This window comes from Cannabis sativa, chromosome 9, assembly GCF_029168945.1.
Source record: "Cannabis sativa cultivar Pink pepper isolate KNU-18-1 chromosome 9, ASM2916894v1, whole genome shotgun sequence".
Classification (NCBI taxonomy): Eukaryota; Viridiplantae; Streptophyta; class Magnoliopsida; order Rosales; family Cannabaceae; genus Cannabis; species Cannabis sativa.
In genome coordinates this window covers 56,522,096-56,545,127 of record NC_083609.1, presented here as the reverse complement: position 1 = coordinate 56,545,127, position 23,032 = coordinate 56,522,096, and the positions used below count along the sequence as shown (strand labels likewise).

The window sequence follows — 23,032 nt, the reverse complement described above, 5'->3', positions numbered from 1 at the left end:
AATCCATTAAAGGCATGGCCGGCCACCTTTGTAGCTATTTTAAATTGATTTTTTTCATTATTTTAATGCCATATAATTCAAATCTAACCCTAGTGGAATGCTATAAATAGATAGTGAAGGCTTCAGGAAAAACACTTCTTCTGATTCAGAAAATCTGAGCCTCTCTCTCCCTATCTTTAGCTACCACTTCTTCTCTCTTCTTCCTTAGAATTTTGAAATCCTTAGTGTATGAGTAGTGCCCACACACATCAAGTGATACCTCAATCATAGTGAGGAAGATCGTGAAGAAAGATCATCAGCAAAGGAGATTCAGCATCAAGGATTCAGAGAAAGAGATCCAGGTTCATATATTGATAATGCTCTGCTACAGAAAGGAATCAAGGGCTAGATATCTGAACGGAAGGAGTCATATTATTCCGCTGCACCCAATGTAAGGTTTTTTTAACTTTATATGTATTTATTTCATCGTTTTAGAAAGTTCATATTTAGGATGTTAATAAACATACTTGTGAGTAGATCTAAGATCCTGGTAAAATAATTTCCAACAACTGGCCTCAGAGCCATGGTAATTGATTTACTTACAAGAAATTTGGACTTTAAAACGATTGTTTGTATGTTCTTTGGATGGTATCATGTTGTATTGAGTGTTATTTGATGATTGATTGATGTTTGTAAATTTTCGTGAAAAATAATTGCGATTTTATCTCTGGAATTATTTTTATTGGATAGTATGGAAAAAATTAAGCAAGTTAGCCTTTTACAGAACTTAATTTGGATTTTATTTGAATTAGTTATGATTTTTTTAAGATTTGAAAAAATTGGGGGAAATTTGTCTTTGATATTTTCCTGCGATCGCAAATCTGTCCATACAGTTTCGAATTTTTTTCGTTTTTCTTCGATTTTTCATGCTTTTTCATGGAATTAACTTCCAATTTTTTGTATAGTTTTGTATTTATACTATCACTATTCCTAATTCAATTCTAATTATCATTTTGAATTAATTTAATATTTTTTAAATTTAATTCAAGATATTAGTGTAATTTGAATTTGAATAGAATTAGTATCTATCTTCTTGCTTAAAAATCTATCTTATTTTTAAATTTGATTATATCTTATTTTTTTAAATTTAAGGTCAGATTTTATAAGATATTTATAAAATCTTTTAAGATATTTTTAATTATATCTTATCTTTTAAGATATTTTTTTAAATTAAATCTTTTTAGATATTTTGACCTTATTTAAATTTAAAATAAGATATTTATAATCATGTAATTTTAAATTGATGTAAGATATTTTGCTAACTTTTAAATTTTGTTATTTTATTTATTTAAATTAAATTTAAAATCTGAAAAGATATTTATTTATCTTTTCTAATTTTTTATTTAATTTTTATTTATAAAATAACATTTAAAATTTAAAAGTAGTTAGCAAATTTTTGAAATGATATTTAGGTTGGTTGAAACCTAATTTTTCAAAAATTGTAGGTTTAATTTTAAATTTTTTTTTAATTTTCGAATTTTTCAATTTTTTTTAAAATTTTTCGAAATTTTTTTTATTTAATTAATTATTTTCGAAATTAAATATTTAATTTAAAATTAAATAAATCCTACATCCAACTATCCAGCTAACCTTGTTGCAGGAGTATGTGTTTTAGCTTGTTTGTAAGTTTTCAAAACCTATTATTACTTGATTGCAAATAGCCATGGTTACTTTTTGCCAGATCTAATGATCTGATGGCTCCCTTGGTCAAGTTAATAATTTGTAACAGGTATATTTACAATCTTCTTTCATCTGTGTATGACCTAGCAACATGATAGGACCCATCCAAAGTGTGCCTGTGTGAGCCTATGTGTTTAATTTTATTATAGATGCATATAGGTTGTTGTTGCTAAAATAAATTATCATAGTTCTTGATAGAATTTATTTAGGCCCATTTAGTTATTGGGCTTATTCAATTAATAACAGTTGTTCTTATTAAGGTTAAATTCCTCTCTTTTGGGCCTTGTGTGAGAGTTGAGAGCCATAGTAGTGGGTACGACATACTGAACCCAGCACCCCCTCACATGAATCACCCCAATTGTGAAGGTCCATTTGCCTGATTTGAATAACTGTACTAGGTTAATTAAACTAGTTTAACCTAATAAAATTGATTAGCAACATAATTAATTTCATTTATTTTGAAATTAATTTAAGAAAATTATAGTTTAAAGAATTTTTTATTCTAAGCTAAACTATATGTATTTTCTTGTATTTAATTAAATATAGAATTATAACCATCTAGATTCTTTCTGGAACTTAATTTAAATTTTTCATTAAATATTCTTATTTAAGTTGATATTTAGTTATCTACAACTAACCAACTTAAATCTGAATATCTTTTGAATTTCAAATTTCAAAATTAAGTTGAGGAATTTTAGGCATTGGTTATTAAGATTCTTTAGATATTTCTTAAGTTAATATCTTTTCGAATATTAACTTAAAATGGAATATTTTCAAATTAAGTGGTTACAACTTAATTTTTGATATTTAATTAAATTTAAATTTGAAAAATATTTAGGTTCTAGATTTTTTCTAATACAACCTAAATTAGATATTTTTTTCAAATTTTGTGGAAAAGATACTTAGTCAAATAAGATATTTTCTAGATAGTTATTTCTAGACTACTTATTATTTCTAATATTAAATAGGAAATATTATACATTGTGAAATTAATTATTTATTAATTAATTTTGGTACAATTTATTTTAAGTATATTTTTCCTAGTATTAAACTAGAGATTAATAATTAAGCCTTCTCTACACTTAATTATTTATTTCTTGAATTTAATACATTTAATTAATTTGAAAATTAAATATCTAAGTTGATTTTTATCATCATACTTAAATATTTCTTTTTCATGACATTTAATTAAATAGAAAATTATTTTTAGTTGAAATTTATTTTTTCAACTAAATTTAAATAATTTTCAAAATATATTTTTTCTTTATTTTATTAATCAATTTTCGAAATTGCATTTCTTAAATGCTAGAATTTCGAATTTTATCTTGAAAAATAGATTAAGTTGTAAATTAATTATTTATTTTAATTAATTCTTGGATCAACTTAAATCAATGATTTTTTCATTTATTGATTAATTTAAAATAAATTGAATTAAAGTATATTATTAGAAATTGAATTAATTAGTCAAAGGAAAATCTAGATAGATGATATTTTTGCTTGAAGTATTTTTCTAGTGTATTTAATTAAATAGAAAATTAATATTTAAGTTGATTTTCATCATCATACTTAAATATTTGAAAATTTTCTTATATATTTAATTAAATAGGAAAATTATATTTTTTGTTGTAAATTAATTTTGGGCCAACATTAAATTATAATAATTTTTCCAGGATTTATTTTTTATTTTAACATGCATTTTTCGAAAATTGTATTTTAAATACTTTAATTTTTTGAAATGCAATATATATTTATAGAAAATAAAATTTGAGTTGTAAATTAATTTAAATTAATTTTGTAACAACTTAAATTGAATATTTTTCTAAATATTTATTGGAAATTATTACTAAGATGGAAATAATTCATATTATTTCATATCCATCTAAGTAAAATTTATAAATATTAAATTAAAATTTATATTTAGAATTTTTCATTCTAAATTGGAAATTTTAATTAAATAAATATATATTCAAAATAAATAGAATAAATAAAGAGAATCAAAGAAAATACAACTCACTTTAAATAATGAGCTTGATTATTATTAAGACATTCGATCTCCATTGTGGGTTTTACACCGCGTTTGTTTTAGTGAGTAATCCTCCCTAATGGAGGAACGTTCATTAGCAATTTCGCACCGTTTAACCTCGCATGATAAGTAGTTTGTAAGTGTTTTGTATGGTATAGATCACCCTAATGGTGGCGACCATACTTGACTTGCAAATTATGAAACAATGGTGGAAGCTCATAAGATAGAATTGCCTTGACTCTCGCCTAAACGGGACAACGCTGAATTCCAATCTTGATCGAATAAAAGGTTGCTAGAATGGTTATCATTTTAGATGAGCTGACAACTCTATTCAATGGATGATGCTTTGACTCTCTTCTAAACGGGACACTGTATCAGTTTGTTGAAAAACCTTGGAAATTATTTAGGATTGTAAGTTTTAGTATTTTCACTTGTCATTCCTACTTGCTATATGCTTATAATTTCTGAATTGTGTATGAATTTATATTGAACCATGTTATTTTCTGTTATTAAGTTGTAGTTAATTTCGAATCTTCATTGTTGGTCCAACATGTTTGTTTATCTAATGAGATAAATCCCTAGTGGATTTTCACCATTAGACATACATAATAGTGTTAGATCTCGAATGATAATTATTGTATATGCGACATCTAGCTGTTCATCAATTGATGACACCTTAGACTAGTATTTTTACAATATGAAACAAGAAGATTACATAAATAAGATTGCTTTGTCATTCGCTAATCGAAGCATCGTTGGATTCTTATTTATAAACGAAATTATCCTAATTCCTCTTAGCTTATTCATTTCGAATTAGCTTCAAAACATATCATTGGATGAATGGTCTATATATCATTTCATGTCATTATATTTTCTCTTAAGAAATTAAATGACGCATATGATTATAATCCCGAAATTCTATTCCCAATTGATATAAATCCTCAATCTTAGAAATCTCCTACTTGTATGGGCAAATCTGACTTGGAGTTTAAATAGTAGTGGTGGTCCAAGAAAGAATTACTCATTATATTTGGTTGAATTTAAGTCTTTGACTTTAATTTTAGAATCCAAACAGAAATTTTCTTATATTTCTAATTCCAGATACAATACAGTTACACTTTCTCAAGTGTTTAATATCCATCTTTTATTAATGGATTCAAACTGTATGGAATATGAGTTAGGTATTCTGTGACCAGGATCCACTTGCACTATTCTAAGAATTCTTTTATAAACCTATGTCATCAAAAGACACTACCACATTTTTTTTAATCTATGGCATTTGTATCTTGTTCATAGTGGATTTGACAAGATCAATCTCTGCAAAGAGTTAATATGCCTATATCCACTGAAAGTAGTTCATCTCATTCGCATATGGACGTACATTCAGGGGTGGATATGAGTTTTTCGTTGTATTCTTAAAACGATAACTCTAGATTATACCTTTTAGCAAAGAAATTTGAAATGTTTGAAAAATTTCATTAATTTCTAGCAATGGTTAAAACCATTAAGGTAAGTGGTTAAAGATCTTGCGAACTGATAGGGGTGGAGAAATAGTTAGTAGATATGCAGTTCAAAGATCATTAAATTGATTTTTGAATTATATCCAAACTTACCTCCCCAGAAATTTCGAGTTGCATGTTGATGATTAGTTACTAGTCGTTGCCTAATTCCTTCTATGGTAATACAATTTCAGAATGATGTAATGGTTGTATACTTAATGTAAATCATTACTAGATTCATGGATGACCTAATCAAAATCTTAAGAAAAGCTAGAACTGTTAACCATGGTTTCTTAGCTATTCTAAGTGATTAGGGGTGGACCATCCCATTGTCAATAGATAAGAAAGTGTTTGTTCAAACAAATACTACTTTTCTAAGAAAATGACTAAGTCTGAAAACAAGTAGAAAATAAAGGAGATATTTTTCTTGATTCCAAAAGTGTTCTATCATCTTATATAACATATGATGATCCCACTACCTCTGTTGTCTTGTCACAACCGAGGAGATCAATACCATTTAGTTTTCTTCGACATAATTCACGGTACCTTGTCGTAGTGGGAGAGTTTCTAGGAACTCACTTTCCTATGACTTGGGAGACACTAGTGATTAAAATCCATTGTGAGTTTAAACAAGTAATGGATTGTCAAGATAAGAAACTAAGAAGTAAGCCAATAGAACTATGGTTTAATCCATTCACATGGAATAACCTAAAGTTTTCTATTACAAGGACATAAAAGGAAATTTTCGTTTATAAGTCCATTCAATGGACTTAACAAAACTTCCTGTTCCTAGTATTATAGGTTTGAGTTTATCTAAACCTATGGCTTGTGGTATACCTGGTAATTACTTACTCTAATGCAAGCAACTTACTTTAGTAAGATGCTGAAGCATTTTCTTTCTAATGGCAATCTATAGAAGCTTCACAACTTCTTAGACATAGATTTTATTTATCTAAGGAAAAGTCTCAACTATTCCAGAAAAAATAAAGCCATGAAAGAATTTCTTATATCAACAGTGAGAGGTCTTAGATATGCTTTTGTATGCCTTAGACCAGACACCTGTTGTTGAGTGGGAGTAATGAGTAGGTATCAGATTAATCCAGGAGAAGAACATTGGAAGACAATCAAGTAAATCCTAAGATTAAGAAGAGGAACTATATGTTAGTCTATAAGGGTGTGTTTAAAACTCTTAGACTACACCATATCAGATTTCGAAATTTGCCTCTCTGCTAGTAAATCTTTCTGATAAGATGGCGGTTACTCTGGGGGTGGAATAGTGATTTTGGAGAAGTGTAAAAACCTATCTGAAGTCTCTAGGTCTACCAGAGAGGGACTGAATGTTAAAGCTGCAGGAAAGGTACTTATTCAGTCTAAGGAAAGTTCTATACATCTTTGGCACCATTCCAAATTGCCTTAAACTACTAGTGTTAATTTCCTGATTGACCAAAAGTAGTTGCCAAAGATATAGAATCCAGTATCCCAAGAGAGTAGACATATAGAGAGGAATTTCACATTATCAATGATTTTATGATTAAAGGAAGAGTAATAGTGGAGAAAAGGTTGTGGTTAATTCAACCTTTCAGATCCTATTACGAGGAGTTTACTACTACTACACTTGATTTGTATATCAAGGTGTTCAGATTATTTGAAACGCACTTTTTGTTTTATATTAGTGCAAGTGGGAGTTTGTTGGGTTTTATGCCCTAAATAAAACTCATTTCAATATAATCAGATTTACTTATTAATATAGATCAGAAATAACATTTAATGTTGCATGGTTCACATGATTTATTTCATGATTATATGTACATAATGTATAAATTCATCTGAAACCCTTTTCACATACTTGATCCTGTTTATTGTGTCGTCAACACATTGGAAAGTAAACATGACTATGTGAATAAAATTTCCTAAATTTATCAGACATAGGGTTTTACTGATATGATAATCTACAACAGAGTTTACTTGCATTTGGAGAAGTGCTATGTTCTTTCCAGAGCATTGGTTAAAGTAAAGCTCAGGTTGGATGCATGGAGTATGCATCGGAAGGGACCGATATTGAACTTTGACTTAGATTTATTAAACTTACCGTAATATCTATTCAAGTCAATATCGCCTAGTTGATCCTAGATCAAATGTTCTTAATCCTGTTATGATTAGGCTCAATCTTGAAAGCCTATTCGTGTTCTTTGATTTGTTAGTTAAGCCTACTTTTAGGTCAGGGTGATACGTACATTTTGGGAACACGGTAGTGCAATTGAGTGGGAGTGCTATCATAAACATGGAATCTATAGCTTCTATCTGGCGAATAGTAAGCAAAGGATGATCTCCTTCGAGCTTGACCAAACGAACATAAATGGTGGAGTACTCATTTCACATAAGCTGAAATATCATTTATACGGGGTCAAGTGCTTTAAGGAATAAATACATTGTAGGGTGTAACGGTAATTTAATCCTTTTACAGTGTAGATCATTCATATAGAGGATCAGTGATCACATTAGGATTATAACAATGGATAACTAATGATGTGTCTATATGGTGGAACATATAGAGCATTCTATATACTGAGAGTGCAATTCTAAGTTCTATGCGTGGATTCAACGAAGAATTAATAAGTTGTGAATTTTAGTGCTAAATTCTTGATCTACTTATTGGAAGCTCGGTTATATAGACCCATGGTCCCCCCACTAGTTGAGATAATATTGCTTGTAAGACTCATATAATTAGTTTTGATTAATCAATTATAATTCTCAAATTAGACTATGTCTATTTGTGAATTTTTCACTAAGTAAGGGCGAAATTGTAAAGAAAGAGTTTATAGGGGCATATTTGTTAATTATGATACTTTGTATGGTTCAATTAATAAATATGATAAATGACAATATTATTTAATAATTATTTATAGTTATTAAATAGTTAGAATTGGCATTTAAATTTTGAATTAGGAAATTGGCATTTTTGAGAAAATCAGATACAAAAGGTGTTAAAATTGCAAAATTGCAAAGCCCAAGGCCCAATCCATTAAAGGCATGGCCGGCCACCTTTGTAGCTATTTTAAATTGATTTTTTCATTATTTTAATGCCATATAATTCAAATCTAACCCTAGTGGAATGCTATAAATAGATAGTGAAGGCTTCAGGAAAAACACTTCTTCTGATTCAGAAAATCTGAGCCTCTCTCTCCCTATCTTTAGCTACCACTTCTTCTCTCTTCTTCCTTAGAATTTCGAAATCCTTAGTGTATGAGTAGTGCCCACACACATCAAGTGATACCTCAATCATAGTGAGGAAGATCGTGAAGAAAGATCATCAGCAAAGGAGATTCAGCATCAAGGATTCAGAGAAAGAGATCCAGGTTCATATATTGATAATGCTCTGCTACAGAAAGGAATCAAGGGCTAGATATCTGAACGGAAGGAGTCATATTATTCCGCTGCACCCAATGTAAGGTTTCTTTAACTTTATATGTGTTTATTTCATCGTTTTAGAAAGTTCATATTTATGATGTTAATAAACATACTTGTGAGTAGATCTAAGATCCTGGTAAAATCATTTCCAACACTTAGATCTACTCACAAGTATGTTGATTTAACAACCTAAATATGAACTTCTAAAACGATATGAAATTAAACACATAAGAGTTTACAGTGATTGCAGCGGAATATATGTCTCCTCCCACTCAGATCTCTAACCCTTGATTCCTTTCTGTAGCAGAGTATAATCAAGATCTGAGCCCGAAAGTCCTTCTTTGTTGTTTCTGAATTCTACACAGCCTTCCTCACTATGATTGAGGTATTACTTGATGTGTGTGGGCACTACTCTAGCACTTATACATTTCGAAACAGTGAAGGAATAGAGAGAGAGAGGGTGGCGGCTCAGAGAGAATTTTCTGAGAGAAAATTCTTTCAGAATAATGCTGTGAAAAGGTTGTACAGTTCTATGTAACTCTGAAGCCTTTGCCTTCTATTTATAGAAGACCACCAAGGGCTATGATCGACATTTGGAATTGAAAAAATCAAAGGGAAAAGGAAGCTAAGTGGCCGGCCTAGGCAATGTGGAAACAAGGCTTGCCACTTTTCCAACTTTCCTTTTCCTACACTGATAGTTTCCTGTTTTGTGAAAAACTACCAATTCCATTGTTCAACCATATTAATGACAAATCTAATTATTTAATAATTAAAAATAATTATCAAATAATATATTATCATTTATTTTATTAATAATGAAACTAATTAAAGTTTCCTAATTAATAAATATGCCCTTCAAAATCTCTATTTACTGTTTTGCCCTTAATAAGTGATTAATTCTCAAACAGACAAGTCCATCTTGAGAATTTTTAATTGATTAATTAAAATCAATTAAATGAGTCTTACAAGTAATATCATCTCAACTAGTGAGGGGACCATGGGTCTATATATCCGAGCTTCCAATAAGCAAATCTAGAATTTACGACTTAAATTCACTGACTTATTAATTCTTCGTTGAATCCACACATAGAACTCAGAATTGCACTCTCAGTATATAGAATGCTCTATATGTTCCACCATATAGACACATTATTAGTTATCCATTGTTATAATCCTAATGTGATCAATGATCCTCTATATGGATGATCTACACTGTAAAGGGACTTAAATTACCGTAACACCCTACAATGTATTTTATCCTTAAAACACTTAACCCTGTATAAATGATATTTCAACTAAGTGAAATGAGTACTCAATCATTTATCTCGTTTGGTTAAGCTCAAAGGAAATCACCCTTTGCTTACTATTCGCCAGATAGAAGCTATAGATTCCATATTTATGTTAGCGCTCCCACTCAATCGCACTATCGTGTTCCCAAAATGTATGTATTGCCCAGACTAAAGATTTAGGCTTAACTAACAAATCAAAGAACACGAATAATACTCTTGAAATTAAGCCTAACCATATCAAGATTTCGATCATGTGATCTAGGATCAACTTATGATATTGAATTGAATAGATGTTTACGGTAAGTTTCAAAATCTAATTCAAAGTTCAATATCGGTCCATTCCAATGCATACTCCATGCATCCAACCTGAGCTTTACTTTAACCTATGTTCTGGAAAGAACATAACATTTCTCCAAATGTAAGTAAACTCTGTTGTAGATTGTCATATCAGTGAAACCCAGTGTTCTGATAAATCTAGGAATACTTTATTCACATAGTCATGTTTATTTTCCACTGTGTTGACAACACAATAAACATGATCAAGTATGTGAAAAGGGTTTGGATGAATTTATAAATCAAATAGACAAGCAATTGATTAAGTGAACCAAAACATACACAAGTGAATGAAAAATTACTTCTGTTACTTTATTGATATTGAATAATCTGAATTACATTGAAACAGAGTTTTATTTAGGGCATAAAACCCAACACATATTATTTACAATTTGTCAACATTTTGTCGATTGTTGTCGACAGCATGTCGACAACAAGCATTTATCTTTTTTTAGAAGTTGTCGATATTTTGTCGACACCATGTCGACAAAATATCGATGCAAATGAAAAAAAGCCGTAAATAACATAACATAACATTATAATAACATAAAATAAAAGGGAAATTTCATTAAAATAAGAAAAAAACATTAAAAAAAACAGAAAATAAAGTTCATAAAAAAAAACAAACATTAAATAAAACTCACCACAAGCCATAACATAAAAAATTATTTTTTTAAAATTCTTTGGCTTGTGGGTGAGCCTTGCAATACTTGCATAATGTTCCAGGCTTCACCGGTTTACCGTTAAAGATGCCTAGTTTGCAACGACGGCATCCTTCGGGGAACCCTGGTGGTGGAGCCGGCCATACACCAGTTTTGCAAAAATGTGCTTCAAGTTGCCTGAACCTGAACTCGTTCCCACATCGTTCTCTTTCGAAAGCTCTTTGGGCGTCAAAAACTTTCTGCATTTCAGGAGTAATTATGCCAACATCAGGCTCCTGCTTCAGCTCTTCACGAGTTAAGATGGGGAATTTGCCTTTGTTCTTTCTTGAGGCCATATTTAGAACTTAAGAATAAGAGAAATTTTTAAGAGTAAGAGAGAAGTAGAAGACAAGAGCACTTATGAATAAGAAAGGGATTTGCTTTTATAGAGCAGTAAACATGTTGGGAATGTAGGAAAATTTAATGGTCATTAAATGTGTAACTGTACAGGTAAAACGCATGAAATGGTGTATTTGTCGACTGAATGTCGATACTATGTCGATATGATGTCGACAACATGCCAATTTAGTGACACTGCTAACTTATTTGTCGATACCATGTCGACGTCATGTCGATAGCTTGTCGATAGGACACGTGTCTGACATGCAACGTGTCAGTTGGGAAGGGTTGTTGGGAACGTAGGTAAAATTTATTAACATTAAATGTGTAACCGTAAAACACGAAACGCATGCACTGTGTGTTTGTCGATTGAATGTTGATGGTATGTCGATGTTATATCGATGGCGAGCATGCTTGGTGTGGTTGTCGACGTTATGTCGATATTATGTCGACACAATGTCGACAATTAGTGCCATAGTTTCTGCTGTTGTGATTATCGACATTATGTCGATTGATATCGATGGGATGTCGATTTTTATTTTTTTTTTGGTGTTTTTTCCTTTACTCACCTTGTTTTTTTGGTTTGAAATTGCATGAGAGAAAGTGTTCCTTGTTGTATCGTACGATGGTGTTTGGTTATGTGAGAATTATAATTGGATCTACAAAGCAAATAGCAGCTTGACGTTGACAGTTACAACTGAGACAACCCTACAAGAACTGCGACAAATTTTATATGAAGAGTTGGAAGTTGATCCGGTAGCGTATGATTTAAAGTTGGAGATTTGTTCCTTGTACATGAAGGGAAAAATGGTTGCGCCAGAGGTTATTAAGAGAGAACGCCAACTGAGAACGTTCTTAGAGATGAGGGCAACAATGTCAAATACAGAGTTTATGCCATTATTCGTGACCAAGGTGAGAAAAGTTGGGAATTCGGAGCCTACGCCGCCTACTAATCCTCTCCCTCGAAGTGTGGTAGGGTCTTGCGTTCCCAAAACAGATGTTGGGATTGGTGTGAAAGAGGAGGTTCCGACCAATTTAGAGGTTCCGACCAATTTAGAGGTTCCGACCAATGTAGGGCAAGAACAAGAAGCGACCGGATTTCATCAGTTTGAAGAGTTCGATACACCCTTCTACAATAACGATCCTATTGTAGATTTGAATATAGACGATGAACATGATTTGGCAGTCGATGAAGCCGTAGCGGGACCATCGTTGAGGTTAGAGTGTGTACCGAGTAACCAAGGTACACAGCGAGAACGACAACCTCGTAGTGAAAATCGCACTACACCTGGAACTAGCAGTAGTCGACAAGGCAGAACTGAAGAACATGCTCGTCATGCAACCTTCTCAACGTTCTCCTCTTTTGAAGTTTGTACCAAGTTCAAAGCTCCCATGTGGACAAAGGAAGATATAATGGAAAATCATGAGCTAACTACTTGTTTACAAAGTAAGGAAGCAGGGGTGATAGAGCTTGGTAATTTTTATGAAAACAAGGAAGAACTGAGACAAGTAGTGGGTAGGTTTGCACTTAATAACAATTTCGAGTGGATGGTGAAGAAGTCATCCCCTGATGTGTTGTACGTTACATGCAAGGCTCCAGATTGTAAATGGAGATTGAGGGGGAGGAAGAAGATGCATTCTGACAACTTTGAGGTCACTGTATTTCACAATGAACACACATGTAACTTGAATGCGAGACGTTCAGATCACCATGGGTAGTTGGCCACCTTATTAAGGGGAAGTACACCCAAGATGGAACTAAGTACAAGGCTAAAGACATACAGAGGGACATGTTTGACAACTATGGTATCAATATGAGTTATGTGAAGGCGTGGAGGTGCAAGGAGATGGGACTTACGTATGCTAGGGGTACGCCTGAGTTTTCATACATGAAGCTTCCTGGGTACTTGTACATGCTGGAACAAAAGAATCCAGGTACCATTACTGACTTGTACTTAGAGGATGAGTGGTTCAAGCACTGTTTTATATCACTCGGTGCATGTAGAAGGGGCTTTTCTTTTTGTCGTCCTGTTTTGAGTATCGATGGCACCTTCTTGAAGACGAAGTACGACGGTATAATGTTAGTTGCTGTGGCATACGATGTGAACAACCAATTGTTGCCGGTTGCTTATGGTATCGTTGACAGTGAGAATAACGACTCCTGGACATATTTCTTACAGAAGTTGAGGGTAGCAATTGGCGTGGTTGAGAACTTAGTGTTTGTGTCAGATAGGCATCAAAGCATTGATCATGCTGTTGAACTCGTTTTTCCCGAAGCAGTCCACTGTGCATGCTATCACCACATTGTTATGAACGTGAACGCCAAATTCAAGACTGATGCTTTTCACAACCAAATATATAATGTTGCTTACGCATGGTTGAAGACTGAATGCGATAGAGAGTTCGAGAAGCTTAGAAAGATGAATTCGGCCATTGCTGCATATGTGGAGAGTATAGGGTTTAAGAAGTGGGCTCACCCTTATTTTTTGGGCGATAGATACAACATCATGACGAGCAACGCTGCTGAAAGCTTCAATAGTGTCACAGAAGAGTTCAGGAAATATCCGATAACTACTTTGGTTGAATTTATCAGGTTCACACTCCAATCGTGGTTCGCTGATCGCCTCGAAAATGCTGACAAATGTACCACCCCTTTGGCCACGCTCTTTGAAAAAAACTTGGCAAAAATTCATGAAAATGCAAGGTACAGGCGCGTCCAACGAAATGGAGCCAATTTGTATAACGTTGGTAGGGGACCTAACGGTGAAAGAGGTGGTGATGTGAATCTAGTTGAAAGAACATGCACCTGCGGCGTGTTCACGTTATTGAAACTCCCTTGCCTTCATGCATGTGCCGCGGCATTGAAAACGAACACAAGTGTGTACACGCTTTGCTCACCTTATTATTCAAAAGAAATGTGGAGAAAGATTTACGATGATACCATCAATCTTGCTGGTGACGAGGATGATTGGGTTCTCCCAGAACACATCAAGAATATGAAAGTTGGGGTACCTGTGGAAAAGAAGCCTGTAGGTCGTCCAAGAAAAAGCAACGCTGGAAGAAGACGGGAGAACCGTTTCCCGTCTGGTGATAAAAAAGGTTCTGTACCACGAAACTGCAGCCACTGTGGCAGTTCAGGCCACAACAGAGCAACATGCAAAGCCCGCATTTGAGGCGTCCTGTACTTATTCGTTGTAATAACATTTTTTTCTATTGGGAAATTTGATATATTGTAATGATGCATATTTTGTCATAGTTATTTTTGTTGAGGTTGAATATTTTTCAAATATTTTAATTATTTTTAGGTTTAATAGTTATTTTTGTTGAATAATATCGATATTTTATATTTGAAACCACGAATAATTATCAAAATTTGAACGAAGAGAAAGTCTATATATACATAATTGTAATGTTAATTACACAAAATATACAATGTCCCAATAATTACACATATAATCAGCCGACATTTTGGTAAAATAAATCAACACACCACCGTTGACGAAACATAGCTATCCAGTCTGGCGTCACATCGGTCAATCCACGTTGCATCATGAGATGCTCCACATACTCAATGCAATAGACGCCACAATCACCACTAAATGCAAAATAAAATGTAAAGTCAGTCTAACGTAAAACATATTTTAATACTATAATACTTTTTTATCGCTATGTACCTGGTTGTTGACTTCGGAACTAAGTCGTGAGTGGCTCGAGTCGAGTGCATTTTTGGAAGCACCGTGATGTCCTTGTTAGTTAACGCTAAAATCTGGTTGTTATGTGGAAATTCCCCGGTTGCAAGGATTAGCGAGGGCAGCAGTTCTCCCCAAGTCTTTAGGATGGGTTCCATGGCGGTCCAATGACAGACGCTGGAATCACAGTCGTAGACATTAATTTTCCACAGCTCTATGTCGACTTCAAGTGTGACCCAGTGCCTTGCCTCGGGAAGGTTCAGAACGAAGTAAATAAACTCGTTACCCCTTCATCTCTCAAAGACTTGGGACTGTAATTACAGAGAACAACGAAATAATTAACAAACCATAATAATCCTCCCAAACAATTAACATTTAAAATCTTACTAAAACAATACCTTATGAACCCCTCTGCAGTAGTCCAGGATATAATCCTCCCACACAAAGTTTCTCCTCGGACCCTTGTGGCTCGTCCATGCACTGCTGATCATGCTGGTCACGAATGTGGAGAGAATGACACCCTTCTGAGGAAATGTCAGTGGATAGTCGGTGTGTCGCCTCCTCAGCATATGCATTGCTGCATCTATATGCTGCATATAAAGGGAAATGTCAGTTAGACAAAAAAATATATTAATTGCACATAAAGTTGTAAAGTGAAGTAATATTATAAAATACTTTACTTACGTCATCTGTAAGCCATTCCTTTGGTGTGAGCATTATCCAAAAGAATCCTGGACCGTAATCACCACTTCTCAAATCCCGAAGTCGGTGGTTTGGAATGAGTCCAACACACCACTTTCGGAAAGTGGTTAACAATTTCTCATCTGGTGGCTCCAGAGGATCAAAAGTCGAAGATGGCCTATGTCTCCTCTTCATCTCCGTATAGTCACCGAACCATACAGGAGGCTTTCTCTTCCTCTTCCGACTCTTAACCACTACAGGTTGTGCCTCTATCGACAAAATCTCACCCTGCGACTCGGTGTCATGTACATGGATAACAGGTTGTGCCTCGATCGGAGTCGCTGGAGCTCCCTCATAAGGATCGTAATCGTCGGGGAAGACCTCCTCCTCTTCTACTGGGGGTGAAGCAGCTGGTGGTGGGGTAGATGGATCTGCTGGGGCCTCCGGTGCTGAAGCTGTCGTTGGCGGACGATTCAACATGGCCAATATGTCTCTGAGCTGCTCCATAATTACGTTCTTACCACCCTTCAGCTCTACATGGCTGGTCTCGTATGCCTTCTTCAGCTCGACATGAGCAGCATACAGACCCTGAGTGTCAGCCTCGATCCTATCCAACCTCGCCACTAAATCAGTGTACTCGGCACCCCGAACGCCTGATGAAGATGGTGCACTGGGCTGAGGTTCTGAACCAGTGGCCTGAAAAAATATATATCAAAAAAATACGGTAAGCATACGATAATTCCACAATGTAACAAATATCACAAAACAAAAACAATAAAAAATAAAGACATAAAAAAAAAGTTCCAAAAATTGGTACCTGAGTGTCTGTTTCCTAAGTGTCTGGGACCTGAGTCTCTGGTACCTGACTACCTACCTCAGCCTCTGTGTCATCCACACCATCATCAACCAGGTTCTCCACACCATCGTAAGATATGGTCCTCACAAATGCCTCCTCCTCTGTCCGTGGAAGTAGCCCCTTCACCACTTCAAGATTCTGTTTATGGTTCAAAAAATATCAAAATAAAACCATTTAGCATTTATTACAAGCATTTATGTTAAATAATTATTCTGAACATAAGTGAAAATCATACCCGTCTAGAAAATAATGCGCTGACGTCTTTCTTCCCAATATCGCCTTTGCTCGTCCAGCTAAGCATCCTGGGGAACCGAATCCCGTGATTCGTGCCATACCTCTTCCCAACCTCCAAAATGGCCTCGTACGCCCAATATTGTACTGCAGGTGCGAAGCCATATGCTGTGTATTTGCACTCGTGCTGAACATCCGAACTCAGCTTCTTCTCGTAGTTGGCCTTCTGTTTCAACATGTCTTTTTGAAGCGAGTGCATGAGTCTGGCGAATGAGTGCTTCCCCCAAGGAATCCGGAAGAAGAACTCGAGGTCTTCCACATATCTAAGTATGTGAGGCGTAATCAGCGTGTTTGCCTCGCGGCCCAGAAGCACTGACTCCACAAACAAGCACAAGCCGAGCTTGTACAAGTCTTCCGGGTTCTGACAGTTTGTGAACCTATCTTGGAGTGCTTCTGTCTTCACACTATCAGACCGGTTGAAATATTTGTTGAACAATCGGTCTGACCCTGAGCGAGCGACCTGCGCAGCCTTCTCCTCTTCTGTTGGCCCCGAGGAGAAGTCCAGGCCTGTAATGAGTGCAAACTCCAGCACTCCGAATCTGACCTCCTTCCGACCAACGTAAAACCGCATCCTCAACTCCTCCTGAGCATCCACTTTCATTTTGTGGAGCATCAGCTGGTGAAATAACACCGAGGAGAATGTCAAGGGTACGGCATTCCAAAAGCTGCCGAAATGGCTTTCCTTCGCCGTGTTATTCAGATTGAACTCCTCAAACCGAGCTTTAATTTTTGCAAAAATTCCGGTGCCTCTATATGTCACGCGGCCAGTAAAATGCTCGGGTGCTGGAATTATGAGTCTGGGAGCCATCTGAAAAAACAAAAAACAAATCAATATAACTGCCAAAAAAATTAAAAAATGGTCGACATAACATCGACATCATGTCGATATTCAGTCGACATTATCAAACAGTTAGTAAACAAATAATTTGGTCGACAAACTGTCGATATACTGTCGACATTATCACAAAAGCAGTAACAAAATAACTTTGTCGACAGCATATCGACAAACTGTCGACATACAAAGAAACCTGGACTATATTTGCAGTAAACGAAAATCGTCGACATAAGGTCGACATCATGTCGACATGCGATCGACATTATCAAACATATATCAACTACATAACAATTCAATCAACTGGTCGACAAGATATCGACATAAGGTCGATATGCTATCGACATTATAGACCTGCACTTTTATTCCAAAAAAGGTCGACATCCTATCGATACACCAACGATATCCTATCGACATACATTAACAACACAGACAATTCTAATGGTCAAACAACTTTCAATCTTGTCGACATTATATCAATAACCTATCGATATGTCATCGATAACTTGTTTGAACAATAAAACACTACTAATTAACATGCAGAAAAACAAGCACAAGTTCGTATACACAACCTAAAACAATCTAATCAGAATAACATACACAAATTCCCATCCAAATCTATGAAAATTTTATTTTTTAATAAGAAAAAAACTTACCTTTGACTGTTCGTGGTTTTGGTGGCTACGACCTCTGTTCTGTTTCGACGAACACGGACCTTGGTGGTGGCGACAGTTCGTGGTGGTTTCTCTGCAAATTTGTTGGGTTCCAATGTCGGCCGTGGGTGTGGGTGGGTTGGGTTCCAATGTCGAGAGCAATAGACAGAGAGAAAGAGAGAAAGAGAACAGTAGATAGAGAGAGGGTTGGGTCAGGGTCGTGGGTGGGTGGCCGGAGTGGGGTCGTGGTCGTGGACTGCGTTGTTGGGTCGTTGGGTCGTCGTCGTGGGGCAGCGTTCGAATAGCAAACGACAGAGAGAGAAAGAGAGAGGGAAAGATAGGGAAAGAGGGAAAGAAAGAGAGAGAATAGGAAAATTAAATTTGAGGGGTATTTTGGGTAGAAATGAGTAATAGTGGAATTGTTTTGTACAAATTAATGGAGGGTATAAATTTTGATATGGGGTATTTTATTAGGGTCAAATAGTGAAATTTCCCTATATATATCTGAAAACACATGTTGGAATTAACACTTTATTTATGAAAATATTTTTATAAAATATGGACAGTATTTATACTTATAATATTTAATTTTATGTTGTCACTTATAATAATTTTACTGATAAACTATTTATCTATAATAAAAGAATGTATTGTGATAATATATTGTCATAGTATTTTTATATGTATATATACACCTATAGTAGTATGAAAATGACTGATAATTGTTTCGGCTACAAGTTTTCACAAAATTTGTTTTTGAGTAAAACACAAATAGTAAAAAAAATAAATGGTGTATTCAGTAATACTTTTTAATTAAAAATTTAAAAATATTTTCTATAACTATGTTTTATAAAATTGTTTTACTTTCTCAGTTTTTTTAATTGAGAATAAAAAAAAAAAAATCAATTTTTTTTAAACGGTTTTTTTTTAAGCAATATTTTGGACTCCGCCCCAACCTGGATCTTAGTACTTGGACTCAAACCTCGGACCCAAAACTCGGACCAAAACTCGGACCCCGACCCTAGACCTAAATCTAAAGTCGAACTTGGCCTTGAACACAGACACATTCTTCAAACCTGGCCCCAATCCCGACATCGAACCCCGATTAGGATCCTGGACCCGAACCTAGACCCAGCCCCGAACCTGTATCCCAACCCGGACTAGAACCTGACCCTGAACCTGAACCCACACCCTAGACCAAGACCAGTACAAAGATCCAGACCCAAACCCCGGACCCTAGACCAGGACCCCGGACCCAGAATCCTAGACCCTAGACCCCAGACCCCAGACTCTAGACCCAGATCCTGAACTCTGGATCCAGACTCTAACCCCAGACTTGAACTCGAACCTTTACCCATATTGGGACTTATACTCGTACACGTACCCATACTCATATCTAGACCCGGACCCGGACCCCAAATTGGGACCTAGATCTAGACCCAAACTCGGAGCTGGACTCGGACCCCAGTCCCAGACCCGACTTAAATAAAATCAACAAATGAAAATAAAATTTACATAATACATTTTTGTATTCTGTTTTTAAAATTAAAAAACAAAAGTAGTTATAGAACACATTTTTGTTTTTCAAAAACAAAAAATCTATTTTTATTTCTGTGATTGAAAAATTTAAAAATAGAAGTGGTAATAACACAACAAAAAAAAATTGTATATATAGTAGTGTAGTAAAATAAGATCAAATTTGTATATGTAGTCATTCTATTATATATGTTTCAAGCACAAATAATTGAAAAATAATATCCCTCCCTTCTATATATATCCTCATTTTTTTTCCTTTAAACACCAAATTTGGGAAGGACACTAGATTTTATGATTAGTCCCCTTTAAGAAGAAAAAGCCTTGGAATTGCCATAATTTTAGGTTAAAATTAAAATAAATTGAATTAATTTCTTGTAAATTATTGAAATGGCTAGCTATAGTTCATTTGGTGATGAAACAAACTATATATTTTCATCTCTTGAAAAGATGTTTGGTCTAAGGTTTTCAAAAGCTATACATTAATTGACTGTACAAACTGATTGATTTATGAATAGAGAGCTCTAATAAGAATAAAATCATACAAGAATGATATGAAATAGAAAAAGAAAAAGAAAAATAAAAGCATATAATAAAGTGTAGTAGCTAGGTATAGAGTTAGATATGAAAAAGTTATCTATAGGTAAGTAATTACTGTCCAAAAAGAATTAAGGAAGTAGTACTCTACAATTTTGTGGATGAGATATGAAGAAGAAGTAAAACAAAAAATTATTAAAAGGAGAGAGATGTGAAAGTTGGGGAACACTTTGGGCCACCAATGACTTGCACGCCAAGGGAATATATCATCTTATCTTAATATATAAATACATATGAATTGATTGGTATTAACCATAGTAATTTCTAGCACCAGATTAGTTAGTAATATTTTTTTTAATGGAAAATTCATCTTTACTAATTATTAATTTCAGTTATCAAACAAGATAGTAAATTAGTTGGAACATAATTCAAACTGAAACGATAATCAATAGCGACTCTAACAAAGTTATGAACCACCATATTAGCTGACCATTTTACAAAAACTACAAAAATATTTCTCAATAAAGCAAGCAAATGCTTACAATCATCAATTACATGTTCAAATAAAAAAAATCATAAAAAAGGTGCCTTACAGAACTTGCACAACTAATAGACAATCGGTTTCAAGAGAAACCGACTGCTATTGATGGTCTTTGATTCGAGAAAGTGCTTCTCGAACCCCGGCCCATTGCCTCAATAACCTCCGATTCTACTTGAACATCCAAAAAAGTAGTACGAGCCTCTATTAAAAAGCCGTTTGAATCTCGAGCCACCATGCCAAGTAGTGGGTTCTAGAATTCCTCATATATAGTCCATCACTAATTTGAAATTATACATTGGCGTGTACTAGTGTTAGTGTATAATAGTGTCACTTATTAATAAGTGGTTTATATATTTTTGGTTGAATTTATGGTATAGAATTAAATGAGAGACAAAATAAAGAGAAGGCGGTTGTTGGGGTCATCGCCAATCATTTGGATTGGATTCTCTATAAATCTAATAATTTCTGGAATTATGTGATACAAGTCATCGGTCCCATAGCGTGCCATTAACCACATTTTTCTTCTTTACGTACCTATAGCTATATCTATACACAATAATTGTTAAGGAATCACTATAACTATCTTTTGTCATAATTTTTTTGGGATTACATATAATTTTAATTTTTGTAAATAATATTTAGTTATAATAAATTATAATTTTTATAAATAATATTTTTGACTATATAGATCTTTTAGTCACAATAAAAATAATAATTTATAATTAGTTACAATTTTTTTACTTTTAGTTATAAATTTTATTATGACTAAAAGTAAAAATTTTGTAGTGAATACTAAATATATAGAGATAAAAATTAGACAGGTAATTGGCAAGTAGTGCCTCTCCCGCCCTCATCCGTTATATGATTTAACATCTGCCTCAGCCCTATTGTCAAGTATTCGTAATTGGGGTGGCGCAAGGAATTTCTGTTGTCAGGGACGGAACCACTCTTTAAAGGGTGGCCGTGCCCTCCAAATATTAAAAAAAAACCCTTTGTTTTTATTCTTCTTTGTTGTATTTTTCTTTGTTTTTTTTTCATAATTTATATTTTGGCCCCCATTAATTTTTTACATAACTCTATAGTATTCTTTTTTAGGAGTTGGATGATTTTTTTTTCTCGGGTTGGATGAAATTGATTATGCTTAAAAGAGCAAATAAATATTATTAAGATTATATTTGTAATTACGTAAAAAAATATATAATGATTTTTTGATGAATTAATTTAAGTGAATGCACTTTATTAATTTGCTCTAGGTTTTTTGTGATTTATTATTATCATTATTATTTTTATATATAGATATAAAAAAAGAACGTGGCTAATTAATTTGATCATATAAATATATATATCATGATTATCTACTTTTTAATTGTCTAATTATATCGTCTCTTCTTTAAAACCTAGGGATTCGAGGGTTAATAACATACAAATATTATATGTATTATATCTTATATATGCACAATTAATAAAGTGACATATATACTTTTTATTGTTAGAAAGAAAAAAAAATGTGAGTGTTACATTGTGGTGTGTAATTTCAGCTAGTGAGATGGAAATTATAAATATATTTAAGTATTCATTTTTCAACAATATATATATCCAAGTGGGTCCAATTTATAATTAATAATTACCAAAGACAAAAGCAATATTCAACAGTTGAAATTTCTTTATCTTCAAAAACGATATATATATTTGAAAATTCTTTTATATAATTTTCCTTTCAATCCTGGCACGCATAATCTTATCCAAAATTTTCATAACACAAAAGAAAAAAGTTACATAATTTTGTAGCCTAACACATACGAAATAGAAATCATTTTGATCATAATAATTAATGATTACATATCTGAGAATTAAAGTTATTACATATATATGTTGTAGTAGTTGTACTCTAACTTTGACTGGTTAATTTCATTTATATAAATTAATAAATATGTTATAAGGCATTTGATTTTTGGTCATATAAAGTTCCTGGCCAGATTCGGAATTTAAAGTGATAGAAGTTTTTTTTTTTTAATAAGATAAAGATAAAAATAAACTTTAAAAGAAAAAAAAAAGAATACTATTAGTAAAATTTGAACTTTAATCTCTATTCTATATAATTTAATAAT

At 33.5% G+C, this 23,032-nt stretch overlaps 1 protein-coding gene across 1 annotated transcript; it reads right to left on the bottom strand.

Annotated features, from left to right (window-relative positions):
- Positions 1–15,974: 15,974 nt before the first annotated feature.
- LOC133031523 (uncharacterized) lies at positions 15,975–19,671 on the bottom strand. The gene is made up of 3 exons (XM_061105044.1): positions 19,486–19,671; positions 16,773–17,636; positions 15,975–16,675 (listed from the first exon to the last, which is right to left on the bottom strand). The coding sequence occupies exons 1-3, from the start codon at positions 19,669–19,671 to the stop codon at positions 16,514–16,516; spliced, it is 1,212 nt and encodes a 403-aa protein (XP_060961027.1). The 3' UTR covers positions 15,975–16,513.
- Between the last annotated feature and the right edge of the window lie 3,361 nt (positions 19,672–23,032).